Source organism: Nannobrachium achirus (assembly GCF_963921795.1).
Source record: "Nannobrachium achirus genome assembly, chromosome: 22".
NCBI classification, from domain to species: domain Eukaryota; kingdom Metazoa; phylum Chordata; class Actinopteri; order Myctophiformes; family Myctophidae; genus Nannobrachium; species Nannobrachium achirus.
Genome location: NC_137829.1, coordinates 24,373,841 through 24,394,276, shown reverse-complemented (window position 1 = coordinate 24,394,276; position 20,436 = coordinate 24,373,841). Strand labels below are relative to the sequence as shown.

The following is a 20,436-nucleotide window of genomic DNA, read 5'->3' as shown; positions in this document are numbered from 1 at the left end:
TGCATCTAGCATGAGGCACATCTATTCTGCATCTAGCATGAGGCAACATGTTTAACCAGCTCTCTGTGTGTGTGTGTGTGTGTGTGTGTGTGTGTGTGTGTGTGTGTGTGTGTGTGTGTGTGTGTGTGTGTGTGTGTGTGTGTGCAGGCAGGCAGGCAGGCGGGTGTGTGCGCAGGCGGGTGGGCGGGCAGGCTGGGGGGGGGGGGGGGGGGGGACGACAACAGTATCTCTGTAACCATTAAACGAAACGGGTATTTCTTACATTGATGCTCCTACATATTATCATGCAAGCACCAGTTAAAGTTACTTTCCATCCCTCATATACTGTATGCACAGTGCACATCCCATAACCCACACACTGCACATAATTTTGGAGCTCATATCTTTGAACGGGTAAGGGCTAGTAAACTAAATCTATGAAAACTTGATTGTTGAGTGCCGTAAAATAGGACACACAATGACAAGCTTGAGGTTAGCAACATTTACTGCGCAGTACACAACAAAATCTAGAGTGTTAATGTAGAGCTGTGAAAGGGTACAAATTGACCTGCAAAGGGTCCACACTTTGCACACTTTCAGAAGTATATTAACTAACACTCAGGATTTTACTGTGTTGTAAAAGAAACAGTTGGGGGGGGGGGGGAGACTCTATAAGAGGGTTTACTGCGACAATACCAGTTTATACACAGTAAATTCCCTCTGAATAGCACTTGCCGGGAGCATCACCTACCATGTCAAATGTTTATCCATGTGGACTTTCCATCTCATGTTGTTTGGTCTGCGCTTGCAGGAGGTGCTGCAGAGAGGATGGTTGATAAACCGTATGACACAGAGCAGCGGCACACCGTGTCTTCGGGGCATTCCACAGAGCATGATCATGAAAAGCAGAAAACACCAAGCAAAACTGTAAAAGGTTGAGCCGTGGAAAACGTATTTCTTCTGCACGTCAGTTAATTCCCCCCCTCCCACCCCAACAGCCCCTCTTTGGTTCCATATCACTTTTTCTATTATGCTTCGACCGCATCGAAAACATAATACAAATCACGTTCTGCTGGAAGAAATCTAATCATTATACCCCCCCATGAAAAAAACGGATAGCCAGTGAAAAATGGGGGGGAGAATTGTTATTTTTCACATTCTAATTCACATCACAAAGAACCCAAAAGAAACACTACTGTATATCAGATTGGTTTGCTGCCTTTTGCCCCCAGCCATGCAGCACACACTGATATTAGTTTTAAATACAGATTGCTGGCAATAACAGAACAGAAGGCTCCATGGCTGCCATACCGGCCCGGCATGGCTGTTGGCTCGCCGAGACGACTTCAATCAAAAAAAAAAAAAAAAGCTCAGATAAATGTAGTTCTTTGGGTTCTGTCAACTGTAAACTGTTATTGATCCCCACAAATGAAATTTGTTCACGCTGATCGATCAAACACATTATCTGTGTTTTCCAGTCTATTACCAGCAAGTGGAAACTCAAGAGGCGTCAATAAATAGAGTTGGGTCACCCCGGGTAGAATCCCTCCGAGCTGGAGGGGCTGTAAAAACAGGCGACCAAACATAAGCACTTGTACTTAAAGGTAATGGACCTGTGTCATGACTAAACACTAAATGCCTGGGGTGGCTGGGTATAGAAAGCACTTCTGTAGCACCTTCAAGGTCTGGAGACACTCATGTGTTTCTCTGCCTCTTTCTCTCTCTCTCTGTGTGTCTCTCTTTCAAACACACACGCGTGCTTGAATGCACACACACACACACACACACACACACACACACACACACACACACACACACACACACACACACACACACACACACACACACACACACACACACACACACACACACACACACACACACACACACACACACACACACACACACACACACACACACACACACACACACACACACACACACACACACACAAAAGCCTTCCAGCTGGCACCCTGCTCCCGTACTTGGCAGGTCGAGGGGAACAAGAGAATTAAACCTATATTGCCCCAGCTACCAGTTCTCAAATATCAGCGGAGTCCAGCTCTTCACTGGGGACTGGTGAGAGGAAAGCATGTCAGTTGTACAAGCAGTTCCATCTGGCACCACTCCATTCAACTGATCTGCTGAGAGAGAGAGCTACTGTAGGAGAAAAGTTTTCACAGAGAAACTAAGTGGAAGAGATGGGCGTTCACCATAAAGGTGGATAACACACTATCCCTGTTGTAGCTCATGCCTTATTCAACAGGATAAAGTTTGAAGAAAAAGCACAATGATCGGTTTGGCAAACTTAGACGCGTTACTAGTTTACATCCTCGTATACTATCTGTTTATGTGTACATATTGTATTGGCAGTAGTGCAACGGCCAAGTGACATGAACATAGGTATGTGTCCACTGTAGCCTTGCACTCCCATCATTCAGAGTTTGTCATTATGTTTCAAACTAAATGTCCTTCTGTTGGCCATCCTTCTAACTGTATAGGACCACGATGATGCTTAAAGGAGTAGTTCACCCCCAAAATGACTTTTTTTCTATCGATTACTCACCCCATGGAGACTCGAGTTCAATAATGTTTTTTTTTTGTCGCATTCCGAAGCCAATAATTTGAGGAGACTCTTTGTCACCAATTGTCGGCCCATTGATTATGGATGGAGACCCAAATGCATTTGGGTCTCCATCCGTAATCAATGGGGGTAAATGTATTATAATCAAATTATTGGCTTAGGAATGCGACAAAAACAAAAGAATATTATTGAACTCATGTCTCCGTGGGGTGAGTAATCGATACGAAAAAGATCGTCTTTTTGGGGGTGAACTACTCCTTTAAGTCTCAACTCAGAAACCCAGAAGCACCACAGAAACTAAACATTGAAATGAGTACTAGGATCTGGGAAACTCCTTAAAATCTACAACCCTTACAGAGGTATAACATTACATCAAGAAACACCTTACAGGGCCAATAAAAAAATCCATATAATGTTATGAACAGTTACTAATAGTTACGTATGAATAATTCCTTATGCACCGTATTATGATTTTACAACATACCCTCTCTATGTTGATTATAGCTCCAGTAGGATGACTTTGTATCATGATTATTGCTGCCTGTGACTAAGCCCCTGAGCTTCAGAAGCCTCCACTGAACATCACTTAAACTATCTACTTCTTCGGTCCCTTTGCATTTCTTCAGACAAACAGAAGAGTGACAGCTTGTCCACAAACCAAAGGCAGCCTTACTAGAAATAAGAATATCCGCCCCTCTACAGTGATAGAGCAGCCCTGATAAGCCCTTTATTATGGAAAATTATTTTAAACAGCATAAAACGGCAGAGGCTCAATTTTTTCCCATGTTTCTGCCACTATCACTCTGGCTATTGATAAGATGTCTAAATTTATTGCAGAATAATTCGCCAGGAAAAGAGATAAAAGGCTGCTGAATAAAATATGAGGCGAAGGCTGTAAATTGTAGCAATGCATATCGTCTCATTCAAATGTAGGACGCAATTACCATCTGGTACACTCATCAGTCCCCTCCTTTATGACTTAATTATATGTTTAATGCTATCAGATCAAGGAAAGGGCAAAACAGATGAATGAGAGAGAAAGAGAAAAGATTCCGCAACAAGACAAAAGGCAGATGAAAAGAAACATAAAGGGATGGAATTGATTTCATTTACCAGGAAATAGAAAAAGTTAATTTAGATACAATGCTCCCTCATCTCCGGTGCCTTTGTAAGATAATAAACCTGCCGTGTTTGCCAATAGGTCTCATATGAATCCAACAAAAGAAGTCAAGTTCCTCAAATCCAAATGTCTGCCTGCATTCCTTTGAGAGAATAGCAAATTTGTGGACATTTCAAAGTATTATCTGATCATTGCAATTCCTCTCCCTGCCATGCAATACATTATCAACGTAAAAGTTTAATCGCTGTAGAGTTACAAGTGGATCCAACATGAAATAAGATATATAATTAGCATACTGGATATTCGACTCTGTTCTTCTCAATTGCATTCCATTCTTGATGTGAAAAGAGGTTCAGAATGAAACTTCATTAACCAATTAAGCCATAACAAAAAATAGCAAAAATAGTTTATGTACAACATGTCGCGGTGCAAAGCATTATGTAGATCTGTAAATCTGCCATTTTCCTTATTTTTGAAAATGTTAGGCAAAAACGACATCAATGATTACATGCCCAAAATAGGGATGCAGGAGGTTATACTACCCTACGCCTTGAAACTTTCTGATTGGATGCACATGGCGTAAAACCTTGTGCTCAGTGTGCAGAAAACAAACTCGGGGTTGTCCAAATGGCTTTGGGGGAAAAGGCTAGCCAGTGGGCATCCCAGGTGCCAGCGGGCACTGTCCTAACTGTGTACCTTTGGCCAGAACTCATTATAGTGTGACATTTAGGTCTGCTGCTGTCCATGCCAAGTCAGCCCCTTGGATTGAGACAAATTATGTAGTTATTTTTTATGTCAGACATTAAGTCATGTCCAGTGGGAGGGAAATCAGTATCACCTTCATGTCACCTGCTCAAAAGAATGAATGAATGTGGGGAAGGCAGTGGACATCGTAACCATTTATCCATTCATGTCCTATTTTCAAACAATTCAAATGTTCTGTTAAATTTAAAAGCCCCCGCCTTTTGGGGGGTTTTCTTAATTTTCTCCTTTCACCTCCCAAAAAAAGGAATGCTACATAACTATGAGAAATATAATATCATTTTCTGTCAAAGCTACACATAATAAACAATTAACAAGTATATTTTGATACTATGACATCTTTGAAGGTTCAGAAAAGAAAAGTTAACAGTAGCAGTGTAGTGTTAGTCAGAAATAGGGTCTGCAGTGAAATTTGGCAACAATAAATAAATATAAATGAATACACAAATACATCACAGTATAATACGACACAAGCAATGTCACAGCCATGTTCAACCCTATTACCACCTTAGCTAGAGTGTATTCTGCTTCCAAGGTAACCATGGAACCTACATCGCAAATCCAAATGCCAATAATTGCAGAGATATTCTACCTGTATACTGCAGAACTCTTGAGAATTCCTTTTGGTGTGTGCTCTTGTTGTCTTCAAAGGCTGGAGAGAAAGAAAACAATGAATAGAATACTTCAATAAACAATCCGTCATTGTGGTAGGTAAATTACAAATAAAACTAGTATGTAAGAACTAACAGCAATTTGACACAGCTTAGAAAGCCTTGATTTCACCGATTTAAACTGTGCAGATATAACACAGCATCATGCACTTACCTGTCCAGTACATCATGATTACTGATAGTGGTTTTATGACTTTCATATAGCGTTTTGAAACTGTTCTACCTTAAGGATCTAATATTTATTTTAGACATATATCGGGACTTGTGGCACAAAACAGTACTTTTGAGGTAACATTTTATACAATATATATTTATAACTTATTATCAATATGGCAAAGGGAGTTACTAAGTGCAGAACTTCTTGTTCTGTGTTTCAAATTATTTCAGAAAGCTATGTGGAAGAGTAGTCCCTCCCCATTGCAATATGAACAGAGCAAAAGCTCCATCTTGTGGCCTGAAATGTGTATAGCACTAATAGAACAGAGTGAGCACTCAAATTATTCCCTATATTATACTGTGTTGGCAACTGCAGGCTGATTGCAAACAAAGTTGTTTTAAATCTAGCAGACTGAGCAACTCAAACATGTATGGGAGGGAAATATTGAAACACCAAATCCATTAGTCAGTGTCACTCTGCTAAAATCGCTGTGTCCTTTTAGAAGAAAAATCGAAAGAAAAGAAATCAATCAATGCACCTCATTTACTGGTAGGAGCACAATTAGAGATGTACAGAGATACAGTGTGTGACAGTCAGTACAAAATTAACACAAATGGAAAACTTGTCTATATTCACAGACACTGAGTGAACAAGCTTCGGTAGGCTTCAGGTATTTCATGACACGTGAAATAAATCAAAATTATTTATTTTTGTGGGGTAAATTATAGATAATATAGCAGTTGATAAATTCAGAGTGCAGTCCAGTTGATGTGTGTGCCATTGATATTTTCCACACAAACTTCAAGATGTAACAAACAGAAAAAGGGGTGTAATTGATTTCAAGTTAATTGTGCAAAGGTCTCCATGATGGGTACCATCTGTCAAAACAAGCTGTACATTCACTAATTCTAATCATAATTAATTAAATGGCTAACAAATTACATACATCATAGTTAACACAGGGGGGAAAACGACCGCAGGAACTGTTATGAAACAAATTAGCTTTAACAATGAAAGAAAATTACATCACATAACTAAATATTGTACTCATTTCCGCAAGCCATATTTCTTAATGAATTCTCTAATTAATTTAATTCACACAATGTGCATAATTTGGAGCTGAAAATGTCAGTGGGTCAGACTTAACCGTATTCTTGCTGGCTGTCTATTTCAACGACTGCTGTATTAGCAAAACATGACCTCTATGTAAATTACAGGGACCAACTGTTGTAATTTTAATTCCAGGGTATAATTAACATGTTCTAAAGATATCTTACAACTACATTTAGCCCATTTTACATATGCCAGTGTCAATGTAAGACCGTCATTTGCCTGCATTTAATTTTGTATATACACCCTTGGATAGGATACTACAATGATACTATGAGATACTGTTCATTTCATGCGGCCGAGTATGTTACAATGATGGAAACAGTCCTATTTGTTCACTCTATAACTGGTTGAACATTCTCACAGCCATTGAGTCACTAAGAAAACCTGTTCTTTTTGGCGAGTGACAGTCATGCAGCAAAGTATAAATGAGGTTTTATGCACTGCTGCACTACTGCTCAATCCTATTTCAAAGCCCTTGATTTAGGCAAGCATGTTCTACTGTACCAGAGGTTGAAGTGTAAGCAACCGCTTTAATTTCTTTCTTTCTCTCAGTCTCTCTCTCTCTCCACTCAACATAAATGCACCATCATTTGGAGAACTGGAAAACCTGGCCATATTGAGGTCAACAGGACCCCAGTGTAATCCAGTAGGTAATGGTGATTGACTCAAGAGATGCCCTTTTGCCAGGGAATCTTTGGAGATTCTTCACAGGACCATTTAGGACAGCTAAACGGAAGAACTACAGTACTGTACACATAGCAATAGCAAGCACATAGCAAGCAACACACAATTTCAAGACAACATAGAATTTCCTTTGGTTCTGTATTAGAACCAAAGGAGAACCAATATTTTCCAGTGTTGTAACAGTAGCTAGCATGAGAATCACCAAAGAATTAGTCGAACAAACAATATGCCTATTTACAAAATAATGTATTTCAAAACAGTGAGATATTGTTTATATAATATTACTGTCACAACACAGGTTATTGGACCACATTATGTCACTTCAGGAAATAAACCTAATGATAGTTATTTTGCACCGTAGGTCACAGTTAACTATGAAAACCGTCACATCTTGTCCGGAGATAAATACGTAACGCCTCAATGTCTATAATCTATAGCTGTTGTAATATTGTTGACATTGTGACATCACATTGTTATGACATCACCTCATCAATGATCAAACCCTGGATATCCATGACATTGTGACATCACATTCTGTCCTTGTCCCTTGTATGCCCATATATGGAGCCCAGATGTACAGTTGTACAAAACAAAGATTTTCAGTAGAACCGCTGATCCAACCAATATGCCCATTAAAGGGCACTCAGTCGGATCTACAGACAGGGATCTCCATATATGGGCATAAAAGGGATTGTATGTGATGTCAGACGTCATAGGACTTTCACTTAACGAGTAACCGAGTAAGCAACTTTTGCACACGCATAGCTCATAGTTTTGCCTATGTTCTTAGCCGTTTCCCCTTTCGTTACTTTGCACAATGTACAGTTGTATGAAACACATTTTTTTTTGTAGTAATAATAATAATAATAATAATAAAACTTTATTTGTATAGCACCTTTCATGACATGAAATGCAGCTCAAAGCGCTTTACAGAGTACCGCCGATCCAACCAATATGCCCATATCTCCATATACATGGATCTCCATAGGTATCAGGGATCTCCATATATGGGCCCCTTGGGGCGAGGTAGCTTTTTGCCCTTAGGCATCTTACTGGTTATACACTAACAAATAATGTACACTTACAGTCAAACACTACATGTCAGGTATTCTACCTGGCTAGTGTCTTCCCTAATCCCGTAGCCTTGGGATCCAGGCATTTCAAATCCCGCAACCATTACATTTAGAGAACATGCAATCAAATTCAGCACATCACGTGTGGATGCGAAAATGGCTGAATAAATGAATAAATTGGTGGGTGAATGGAACATATAAACTAACACATGCATTGCAGAGCTCGGGGGCTATCCTGAGGCCAATCATTTAGCTAACACACTAATGAAAGCCTGTGTAGTGTGGCTAAGGGCAGCCACCAGGGGAGGTACAACTCCTCTCTCTCTTCATGTTGAGGTCGGGGACTGTTAATAGGCTGGATGGAGCCAGTGGGACTCCCAGGAGATTGTCTGCTGATGAAGAGGAAAACCTGTCGTCGCCCTCACTAATCACTGCCTAATGGCCACGGTAATACAGGTTTTATGAGTGTGTGTGTGTGTGTGTGTGTGTGTGTGTGTGTGTGTGTGTGTGTGTGTGTGTGTGTGTGTGTGTGTGTGTGTGTGTGTGTGTGTGAGAGAGAGACACAAGTCTGGTGATATTTAAGTACTTTTCATTGGTGAGGTCATGTAAGTCTCAATTTGTTCCACAGGAAAATATAATATTGTCCACCCCGATGCTAGGGACCGCAGTAGTTCGTTATGTTTGCATCACACACATTTTTATCTTTTAAAACAATGTACTGTTGTTAGAGTATGTGGGCTGAACCACATCGACATGGGCGTGCTTTACTCTAAATTGAAGGGTGGTGTAAGTGACTTTTTTGGTCAAACTAAGTTAATAAATAGCTCTATATTCTGATAGACAAGTAAGTAGGTCAGGAGTGGCTTATTGTCAGTATCAGCCGGTAACACGCGGGAGTCTGTCCCCGTTAAAATGGGAGATGAATTGCTGAGGTGGAGCACCACACCTACCATCAGCTCCCAGTACTTGCCGTATGACTTGCCGCACCCAAGACATGTACTCATAAGCCAAGTTGGCGGTGCCCGGGATCGTACCCAGGACCTTATGGTCCAAAGGCAAGATCTCTACCGACTGAGCTACCCGGTAGATAAAACCTACCTTCTGATAGAAGTCATATTTATAAAGTGTTCATGTTCAGTAGCTGTGTTTAATCTTTCCAGCCTTTAAGTTAAAGGGGCCACACCATGCTTTTAAAATGCCCTTTGCTGGCAACGGAGCGATGTCCCCAAACAATTTTAGCATTGCACCATGCTAATCTTCCCTGTATCGTTCCAATTTTAGCACCACTTTACCCCGCCCCTTCCCATAAATTGAAACTGATAAACAAAATTTGTGACCCACCTGAAAATGTATTGTCTGCTTATTACTGAACCTTGTTACTGAACAATCACAGTAGGCTATCAATAATCAGAATAGAGCTTTAACCCTTTAACTTTACAGCACCTGAGTAGCCAATTAAAATATCGATATACAATAATTACTTTCTTACATGATGTAGCCTATAAGAAAGACTTTAAAAGTAATTATGCTGGACATAATAATGACTTTAAAGCCATTCTTTTGAGAGTTAGATACAATTGTATCTCAAGATTAGCTGCAAATAGCTCTGGTCCATCGGACCAGAGCTAAGCTGCAAATTGCAACACTAGATTTCTTTTTTTAATCTAGTGTTGCAATTTGCGGCTATCTCAAAATAATGACTGTAATTGTGTGCCTGCCATGCAAGTGGAAAACGCCTATTGTTATTTGTATTTAAAAATGGCATTTCTCAAAATAATTGAGTGATGGTTAATTACAAATTATGAGAAACCTCAATACTGACTTATCACAAAAATTAGAAACTTTATTAAACTCATTTTGAGTAAGTTGCTCATTAAATGAGCAACTTCAAAGTCAGAGTCAAAATGTTTGACTTACATATTGTCTTTATTTCTTTGGAGCGGAAAGGGACTTCCATAAAGTAGTCCAGTGAATGTGATTCTCAAAGAGGATTCCAGAGACTCATGGGTTCCTTTAGAGGGGTCTCTTAACAGTATACAAATGGAACCAAATGGACCCCGTCACCCCGACCCTGAGGGGTCCATTTGGTTCCATTTGTACACTGTCAAGAGTTAAGGGGAGACCTTTAAATTTGAGTTTGAGAAACACTGTAGGCCTAGTCTACATCAGTACCTGGTTCTCAAAGTGGATTCCAGGTGTGGGTTCCTTTATGGGGGTCTAAATTGACCCATACACGTCTGTAACTCTGACAGTGTACACATGGAACCAAATGAACCCGTCAGGGTTCCATTTGTACAAAGGGAGCCCTTGAAATTTGAGTTTCAGAAACACTGCAGTAGCCTACATCACTTTGGAAGTTTGGATATTTGACACTTTGTTGCCACCCCGCCTCCACGTAGGCCGAAACTTTGTAGCTTTCTGTCCAATCACCATGTGCTCTCTCAGAGTGCAAAGTTGAAGTAAAGCTACGTACGCCGTGGTTGTTCCATAATGAATCACTCTCATGGCGTGCTGGACTTTATATGGAACGTACCGTTTCGCTTCTCTTCGTACCGACGGGCGCCCTGGGTGAGTTGGAGAGAAACAGAATAAGTTGTCCGTTGAGTCGGTGACAGGAGGAAATGCTCCAGAGGCGTTCCGGTGTTTGTTTGCTTCAGGACAGGACACTGGCTGCACCGTGCGTGTGCGTGCGCGCGCGGTCCTGTTGATGTCACCGAAATGTGCACAGGCTCGTCATCTGTGACTGACATGCCACGCAGGCAGGCAGTTATATCTTTTACCAAAGACCAGCAAAAGTTTTGTTGCAGTGTAATAAGTATGAGCGAGTGGCGCCACGACTACGACATTTTGACAATCTGAGTTGTTTGTTCTGACTTATGGCATTCGAGTTTTTAAATAGAAAGACCATGAAGATTAGGAGATTCTTTAGGGATAGTGGGAGGGTCCTAGCGTTTGTTTTCATAGCTTCTGTCATTTGGCTACTGTTCGACATGGCGGCACTTCGTATCTCATTAAATGATGTGAATAGTCATCTGTTGAAGGAGCGTGTGATCAAGGAAAGGGAGATCATGAAACAACGACAGCAGACCACCAAAGTGACACTGTTGACCAACCGGGGGTTTAAACACCCGGTGCAGAAGGTGGACTTGGACATAGATTATGCGGGCAAAGGGCCACTCGTTGCAGTGAACAAGGTCGCTGAAGTGTACAGAAATCGAGCAAAGAAACCGGAGCAACCTTTGAAGGACAATAAACTGAGCTCCTTTCAACAGCAAGGGCATGTCAACCCCAAGTTTGGCAATCCCAAATCTGTGGTTTCTAAGAATGTTGAAAACGCTACCCCACGACATATCACACCAAAACAAAGTTTAATTGTAAAAAACAAGGCACCTGCCAAAATAGCAGTGAACCTAGACCTGAGCGAGACAAACACAGAAGTAAAGGAGGCTAAAGAACATGTAATGTTACATGCAGTACAGGAAGCTAAAGAACATGTAATATTACATGCAGTGGTTTCTAACACTACCAAAGTGCCACCTAGTGTCCAGGGAGAAAAGCACCTCACCCAACCTACCTCACAGAAGAAACCCCATAAAATTGGGGATTCGCTACAAAAAGCTGTCGAAAACATGGACTCAAAGACAATAGAGAAAGGCAAGGACGAACCCATGCTAAAGTCTAACAAACCGGCAAACCAAATCAAGGCTGAGGCAATGCACCCTGCTAAAACCACCTCTATACCTCCCATTGAGGTAAAAACAAAAGAGTTGGATGGCAAGAAACAGGCAAAGCAGGTCAACGTTGATGTGAGTGAACCCCTGAAACCTACAATCAACCCCAAGTTCCAACTGGGAGTGGACCTCAAGGTAAACTCCTCGGTTGCACGTAAACCAGGTGTCCACAAAGTGCTCCCTCTTGACATGACTCATGCCCCCAGAGATGCCAATGCGGTTGGCCAGTTTGGTCATGCTGCCATCCTTCCCAGTGACAAGGACGCAGAGGTGAAGAAGAGATGGAATGAAGGTCACTTCAATGTCTACTTGAGCGAACAGATCCCAGTGGACCGCGCTATCCCAGATACAAGACCAGAGGCGTGAGTCTTGCATGAGAAGAAAATACGTTGTTTTACATAATGTAGATACATACATACATACATACATAGGCCTACATACATACATACAGTAAATACGGATAGATATTAGGTTAAGTGTGGAAATAAGCACATGATTTCAAACACCAATTAAAAGCATGGAGTCCATTGAATTACAGACCCTGAAATATACTGTAGATGGTAAGTTCCTCAATTAATTTAACTCTTAGGGTTACCAAATGGATTCACACATTTGTACATTAACTCAGTATTTCACAGTTAAACTATTTATCCTGCAACCTGCAATTGCTACATTTTCTGTCTGCCATGTGCAAAATCTTTCCTAGGTGTGCACAGAGTATTGTCCACGACAATTTGCCCACTACCAGTGTGATCTTCTGCTTTGTGGACGAGGTGTGGTCCACACTGCTCCGCTCCGTGCACAGTGTTCTCAACAGGTCCCCACCGCAGCTCCTCACAGAGATCATCCTGGTCGATGACTTCAGCTCCAAAGGTGATGGAATGTTACAAAGATCATTTTTCTACATACGATTTACAATTTAGGCATTTTGCAGACGCTCTTAACCCAGAGCGACTTACAATAAGCAAGGTAATACATGTAGATATTCACCAGTGTTAGTAACTTAGTCAAAGGAGCCTGTAAGGGATCTTGTTTTGTTTAAAACAAAAAGTTGTATTTTAAGTTACAGCTCTATATTCTGATTGTAATTATTGCTATGGAGTGTTCAGTAACGGCGGTCTTACTGTCTCTCCAGCTCTATAATGAACAGAAATACTTTCAAGTCTTGATGCTAATTTCATCCAATCGGGGCGAGAACTAAATTGGTATTGATGAAACCCGAAAATGAGCAGATAATATTGGACATTTTAAAGTTTAAGCTGATACTGTAAATGGGTTCTCTCTCCTGGTGAATGAAATTGGTGTCCCACCTGAAAATGTATGACTATGTTCTGCTTAATAAGCTCGAGAGATAGGGAGACTCTTGACCACTGAAAAAACACTCCATAGTAATGATCATTATCAGAATATAGTGCTATTTAACACTTATTTTAACAAAAGAAAATATCATTCTCTGCACATTTAACCAGAACCACATGTCTCTTGTGTCCCTATTCTGGGCATGTCATAATACGTAAACATAGTCAAAATAGCCAATCTACCAGCTCACAACACATTGCAATGCAATACGTTGTGAGCTTAGGTTGTCTAATTATGATATTTGAAGAAGAAGGGCTGGGCAATTAACTGAAAATATATATCGAAACCAATATTTAGAACCAATAACCCACTTAATCTGGCTCATATAGGTTAATCTATTAATCGAGAAGCTGTTTAAAAAAAGATATAGCCTTTTTTTTTTTTACTTTTTTTATATATAAACTAATCGACATGCAAAAATGTGAATAGACATTTTAAATATAATTGACTAAATTGATTAGTCTGATTAACCACTTAACACTGCTGTACTTTATTGTACAATCGTGCCATACAAATTTCTACAAAATAGCCCAAATAGCCGATTTATAAACTCACAATGCGTCCTAATGCACCTAGATTTGATATTTTAAGTTTATTAAGGCAGCCCTACAGAAAGAATATATATAGGGTTAATTGAGTTGGCTCAATTAAGATCTATAAGATCTATAAGCTCACAGCATGTCACTTTGTGCCTATATTCACAAGTGATGTGAATATAGGATAGCCTATATTAGAATTTTTTACTAAGCTGCTTATTCAATCGTTTCATAGTATGACACAGCAAAAATGAACATAAAATACTGATCATATCAATATATCAGTTATCAGTAAACCTTCTCTTGAAAAGAGTAATTTTTCTCTCTAGAATAGATAATTTGTTCATATGAGCGCTGCAGTTTGACCACTGTTTTCTCCTTTCACAGACTATCTGAAGGAACAGCTGGATGTGTACATGTCCCAGTTTCCCAAAGTCCGCATTATTCGTCTGAAGGAGAGGGAGGGTCTGATCAGGGCTCGGATGGCTGGAGCTGCAGTTGCCAAAGGTAAATAATATACTGCACAAAAACAGAATCCCCTTGTCATTACATAGAGCAGGGTCTTCAACGTTTTCAGGCCAAGGACCCCTTATTTGAGAGAGAGATGAACCAGGGACCCCCGCAACCTTTTCATAGATTCCATATAGTTTCATCGTTTGACAGCACAATCAGTGTATTTTGGAATCATGTCAATTTGTGTTTTCTTTTCAGATATTTAACCACTTGAACTGTCAATAGTTGATCAACTTGACCTTTCACTCTGTAATTAATCTGCTCTTTTTCCCCTCTACACCAAAGCTCTTTGCCAAAAATAGCAGGTCTACAAGCTCACAACGTGAGGCATTGTGAGCTTGTAGATCTGCTATTTATGGCTAAAGTTCTCAGGATATGGACGCTAGAGAAAAAAGGTTTCTATCACACAAAGACTTGGAGAACCCCCTGTAGTAACTCTGAGGACCCCCTAGGGGCCCTGGGCCCACTGTTGAAGACCCCTGACATAGAGGGATTCTGATCATTCATTTCTTACATTACATCAATGACAACCAAATCACAACTAGTAGTCCACCCCTAAATACAGCCTACAAATGCACTGTATTCGGGTTGCATAATGTATACATAAAAACAATGTCTCATCAATGAGGCACTGATAAGCGTTCCAGGATGTGATAATTTAAATTAAATCGTCAGGGTGCCTCACCCACACTAAGTAAATATATTACATCCTTGTCCTGTAGATGTGGCTGTTTCATTGAAACAGTTTGTTTGCTTTTCTTTCAGGCGAGGTCCTTACTTTCCTTGACTCCCACGTTGAATGCAACGTGGGCTGGTTGGAGCCGCTGTTGGAGAGAGTCTACCTTGACAGAAAGAAAGTGGCCTGTCCTGTTATTGAAGTCATCAGTGATAAGGACTTGAGGTGACAGTGCAGCACATCCTGTTCAGTCATAATGCATGTCTGTGCAGTGTTGAAATAAGCATACAAGAAAATGTCATAAAAGTTTCAATGTTGGGTTTTCTTTTCAGTTATGTGCTTGTTGACAACTTCCAAAGAGGTATCTTTAAATGGCCTTTGGTATTTGGCTGGAGCACTTTATCAGAAGAGCACATCAAGAAGAACAACCTGACGGTCATAGATCCAATTAGGCAAGTGTTCAATTACAGACATTGAAACTCTACACACTGGTCGCTTTTTGTGCACTTTGCAGCTGCTTCCCTTAGGTTTTGAATGGACAAAAGGTGGTAGTATTTTAGCATTTAGATTAGAATGATTGCCACTGCTGCTCAATAAACTACTCCTTCACTTATACAGGTGTCCAGTGATGGCTGGGGGTCTTTTCTCTATAGACAAGAAATACTTCTATGAACTGGGTGCCTATGATCCTGGACTGGATGTATGGGGTGGAGAGAACATGGAGATTTCATTTAAAGTAAGTAGCTCAGTAGCTCATTTTAATACTTATTCAATATAGATCCCTTGCAATGACGTAATCGAAACACAGGCATTAGAGGAATTTTGCATGCAATATCTAATCATGCAAGTCAGTTAACAGAGGGAATCAAATACATACACTTTGAAAAGAGGTTATCTTACAGAATATATATATTTAAAAAGTTGGAAATAAGAGTCAGAAACAAGCTATTAAGAACGAAAAAAGCACAATTTATGACCGATCAGTGCAAAATTGCTAATCTAAAACTAATGGCTTGACCTCAACCGACAAGATCAACCCATGGCCATCTGCCTTCTACAGTTGAAAAAAAGAACAGAAGCGTGTAAACTTTCTTGACCTCTAAAATGAACATGACCCTACAGCATGTTCACGTGACAGGGTCAATACACACACACATGCATGCTGGGTGTCATACTTGGTATAGGTACCATGCAGCACCTTTAACCTCATGACTACGTCCTATGCTTTCCTCATGTTATGTCACTGGACAGATCTGGATGTGTGGGGGAGAAATCGAGATAATCCCCTGTTCCAGAGTGGGCCACATTTTCCGAGGCCAGAACCCCTACAAGTTCCCCAAGGACAGGCAGAAGACCGTGGAGCGTAACCTAGCCCGGGTGGTCGAGGTGTGGCTGGATGAATACAAGGACCTCTTCTACGGCCATGGCTACCACCACCTGCTGGACAAGAAACTCATTGACATTGGCAACCTCACCGAGCAGATGGAGCTGAGGAAGAGGCTCAAGTGCAAGAGCTTCAAGTGGTACCTGGAGAATGTGTATCCAGATATCGATGCTCCTTTAACCAAAGCAGAGGGCCTGGTATGTTGATTTGATTCCAAACAGTTGCTTTGTATTCTGTACCGACTCACGATGCTCTGACTTTTGCTTTCACTTTAACCCTGTTTACATATCCTTAAAACAATCTCTAAATAAGAAGGCAATTGTATGTCTTCTAAGAAGTCAGTGATGTCTCTGCGGAGAGACCTTTAATGACTCAACCCAAACAAGAGCCTGTTGTGCTCGTATTGAACAAAGACTGGCCTGTGACAGCTAATGTCAGTGTTTATTGAAGGAACAGAGAAGGAAAACAAGCTCCGTCTCTCTGTCATGTGGCCCGATGAGTGACTGAACAAATACTTTTAGTGGTGTTCTTCTTGTGACATTGCTGTTATTTTACCTATCTCCATTTTTTTTAGGTGTTCAATCAAGGCTTAAGGAAATGCCTCGCTCTGCAAAAAGGCTCACTGTCATTTGAGATATGTGATCTCAGCAAGGAGGTAAATACCTTTGCTCCCCTATTTGATGTGTCTTTGCATGTGTATTGTCTAGTCTAGCCGTGCACACGTTGAGTCAAGACTCAAGAGTCAGACCTTTTTTCCTCTTTTTCATTTGTCATTATCTAAAATTGTCATCTTTGCTGACATGTAACCCAGCACAAAAATATACAAGACTAGAACCAGGCCAAGACAAATAGGATCAGAGTCTGAGACAAGAGCAAGACTTTTAAAATGCATTCTTGTTGGTTTTCAGAGCACCCGCTCCCACTGAACCACTCTTGGAATAACCTATAGTTTTCATGAAGTCTAATTATATGCCTGTCACAAACTCTTCCCCCTTTCTTTCCCTCTAAAATTCAGAGTCAGCACTTTAATTACACCTGGATGAGGCACATTCGCCAGCAAGATTTATGCATCATTCCTCAGGGCAAACACACTAGCCTGACTCTGGAGCAATGTGACAATGCCAAGCCGAATCTTCGCTGGTTCCACAAGGGCTCCAACTCAGCACTGGTAGGTTGGCTTTGGGTGGGGCACTCGCTTTTGTCTCTGTACAGTCAGTTTCTAACAGCAGGGGTGGGTCTTAAGCCATTGTTATTCACAATTGAGAGGATGATGTTTTGCTCTTTTCGGCAACCACGTTTACACAGACATGTGCAATATTGGCATGACAAAGAGCTGGCATTAAAGTCTGCTTTGCCTTTCGACACAGAATGTAACTGCAGTAAAACCTCCCCATATACTGTACTGTACATTGCATGCAGGCATTGCGGAATAGAAGTTGTTACACAACAGCATCGGCATTTGACCGCAGTTGTAGATTCTATACATTTAAAACTAGTCTACCATTTATTTCACAAAATACCAAAGCTCTAGTTCCATAGTGAAGTATTTCCCTTCACTGAGCAACATAAAGGCTGTTTTTCTCAATAAGAAGAGTTTGCTAAAGTTGTCAAAAAGTTCATTATAAAATGACAAAACTCACGTAATTTCTCGTACACTTCTTATACACTTGCTCTCTCATGCAAAATCAGTGTCAGTAGACTATACATTTATGATTGCCTACGCTACTTTTATTTCACAAAATACAGACTCAAAGGTGTTGTTCTTTTAGTCTAGGGACCTATTCATTGATTTGTTGTTGCCACTGTGACTCACATCTCTCACAAAACATTGCACATATCTAATGTGCACGGGTGTGTGAGAGTGAGGGACATGTTGATGCATAACATTAGTTTTTCAACGTATTCCTTCCGTGTAACTGTTGCAAATTAATTCAAGAATGGGTGGAAGGCCTTTTATGAATCAAGGGCAAAGTCAAAATTGCATAATCATTCTTATCTCAGGTAGAATAGCATAGTGTTGGTTGAGGTATGTACACAGTGTGAGGAGAGCATTTACAGGGGGGGCTCAGGGTGGGGGGGAGGGTGAGTGAGTCAAGATGAACAACATGAAGTTACTTGTTATGACCTCAGATTCACTCAGCAACGGTTGCCACATTTATGATTGTGACAGGCTCAGTTGTACGACAGACGAGAACCATGATTTTAGGTCAAAAGTTCTCTTTATTTCCATGCAACCACTAAGTGCTTGCCATGCCTTTATTGTAATGTTGTGGTACAAGAAAACAAATCACAAAGGCCAGATTCAGAACCAGGCCCAGTATCAACCCGTCTTGACCTCTCCCTGAATGTATGGGGATGACTGATTTATTCGTACACAACAGGTGGGTAATACCACGTGTGACTACTTATATCAGCCACCTTCATCTCACAGTTATTACTTTATCTATAGTAAAACCAGCATACAGATACTGAAACGAGGAGCATTTCTTACTTTCAGTTTCTATTTTCTCCTACTGTGCACTCATGCATCAGCATCTGCAGCGGTAAATGTGCGTGTGTAAACTTATACTTGGCAATGGCAGAGCTTGACATGTTGTAACAAAATGTACAAAGTTATCAGTTCAAAGTGGTGCTTTCATTGTCTGTTCAAGAGAAGTGAAGTGAAGTGAAGCTGAAACAGGATTCACAATGAATGTCATTAAATGTTGTTTGACCCTGTGTCCTTGAAAACCCCTGATCTAGAACAGTGGGCCCTATTTTTGTCCACGCTAAACCCTAAACCCCTAAACTTCTTTGCCTTTTTTCTATTTTGAAAAATATTTTTAAATAGTTAGAATAGAAGATCTACATCTACATGTTGTGAGCTTGTAGATCAGCTATTTGAAATATTTGTAAGTGTTTTTCAAAATAGTAAAGAAAAGGCAAAGAAGTTTAGGGTTTAGCATGGACAAAAATAGGGCCCACTGTTCTAGATCAGGGGTTTTCAAAGACACAGGGTCAAACAACATGTAATGCCACTCATTGTGAATCCTGTTTCAGCTTCATTCATGCTTGATGCTTAAATTTATGCTTAAAATACTTTCCACTAAACTTAATTATCTGTTTTGTTTTTGCCAAGGACGAGCACCTCATAGCAGAGTCTTCCACCCATATGTGCTTGGAGGCTGGTCTTCTGGGGGACACTATCCAACTCGGCCAATGTGAATCCAGCAATGCCTTCCAGAAGTGGCAGTTCACACACTACCATGCTCCGTGATGCCGGTTAAAAAGTCAGAAGTGTTTTTTTTAACTACTCTCTGTGGCCCTCTGTGGTCCAGCCTGGAAACACACCTGTCCCATGAAACTGGGGAATATAGTAGCAATTTCCAATGAGCAAGTGCCAAGTGCTTATTCCATCAGTATCCTGAAGGGGAGCACACCACTATGGGATCTTAGGAGGTGGAGTGGACATACTGTACTGTGCAATGCTTGTTAATACCCCCTGGCATTGCTTCTCACCAGGCCCAGAGTGGAAAGAGAGATCCTAGTCACTGTGCTGGAGGAACATATTGGGATATTCACCCTGCAGATCACTACATTTTTATTTTTTTCCCAAAAAACGTTCTTCTGTTTGGTGAATGGGAATATGGACATCCCTGAGATGTGTATTAATATTATCTTCTGATGATGAACTTAAGAGCACTCCATTTGAACACAGCAAACCACACATGGTTTGACTGGGGAAGATAGTAAAACAGTTTTAGCTTTTCTTTTCATTGCTAAGAATGAATTTGATATACCATGCCAATGCATGCAATGTTGTGAGTTCTTTCCATGAATGTAATACAGTACATATCAGGCAGACATGCCGAGACTTTAGGTGTCATCTACTGCACAAGATAGTTTGATAGACACATGAGCTGGTAAATGGGGTTTAAAACCTAAACCAAAGTAATTCATTATTAAGGTATAGTTTTGATAATGCATACCTTCTCTTGGTATGTCTCTCTTGCTGTCACTATTAGGGAAGTGTTGATTCAAGATGCCTTTGCTGTGATTTTGTTACTGGTGATCTATCTTTCACCTAAACATGAAATGAGGGGGAAATGGTTAAT

The 20,436-nt window shown here is 40.6% G+C and overlaps 1 protein-coding gene and 1 long non-coding RNA gene across 2 annotated transcripts; one reads left to right on the top strand and one right to left on the bottom strand.

The window, feature by feature from the left end:
* Positions 1-730: 730 nt before the first annotated feature.
* On the bottom strand, positions 731-10,783 carry LOC308307432. The gene is made up of 3 exons (XR_013963226.1): positions 10,677-10,783; positions 5,038-5,097; positions 731-850 (listed from the first exon to the last, which is right to left on the bottom strand). It is a non-coding gene; the product is annotated as an uncharacterized lncRNA (long non-coding RNA).
* galnt5 (polypeptide N-acetylgalactosaminyltransferase 5) lies at positions 10,673-20,340 on the top strand. The gene is made up of 10 exons (XM_080752573.1): positions 10,673-12,236; positions 12,581-12,747; positions 14,157-14,276; positions 15,048-15,183; positions 15,291-15,410; positions 15,577-15,694; positions 16,210-16,539; positions 16,917-16,997; positions 17,358-17,510; positions 19,461-20,340. The coding sequence occupies exons 1-10, from the start codon at positions 11,020-11,022 to the stop codon at positions 19,596-19,598; spliced, it is 2,580 nt and encodes an 859-aa protein (XP_080608699.1). The 5' UTR covers positions 10,673-11,019; the 3' UTR covers positions 19,599-20,340.
* The last annotated feature ends 96 nt before the right edge of the window (positions 20,341-20,436 follow it).

Coding starts and splice junctions, on each gene's coding strand:
- galnt5 (XM_080752573.1), top strand. CDS start 11,020: ATGGCATTCGAGTTTTTAAATAGAAAGACCATGAAGATTAGGAGATTC. Junction 12,748..14,156: donor CGATGACTTCAGCTCCAAAG/GTGATGGAATGT, acceptor CTCCTTTCACAG/ACTATCTGAAGGAACAGCTG. Junction 16,998..17,357: donor TATGTGATCTCAGCAAGGAG/GTAAATACCTTT, acceptor TCTAAAATTCAG/AGTCAGCACTTTAATTACAC.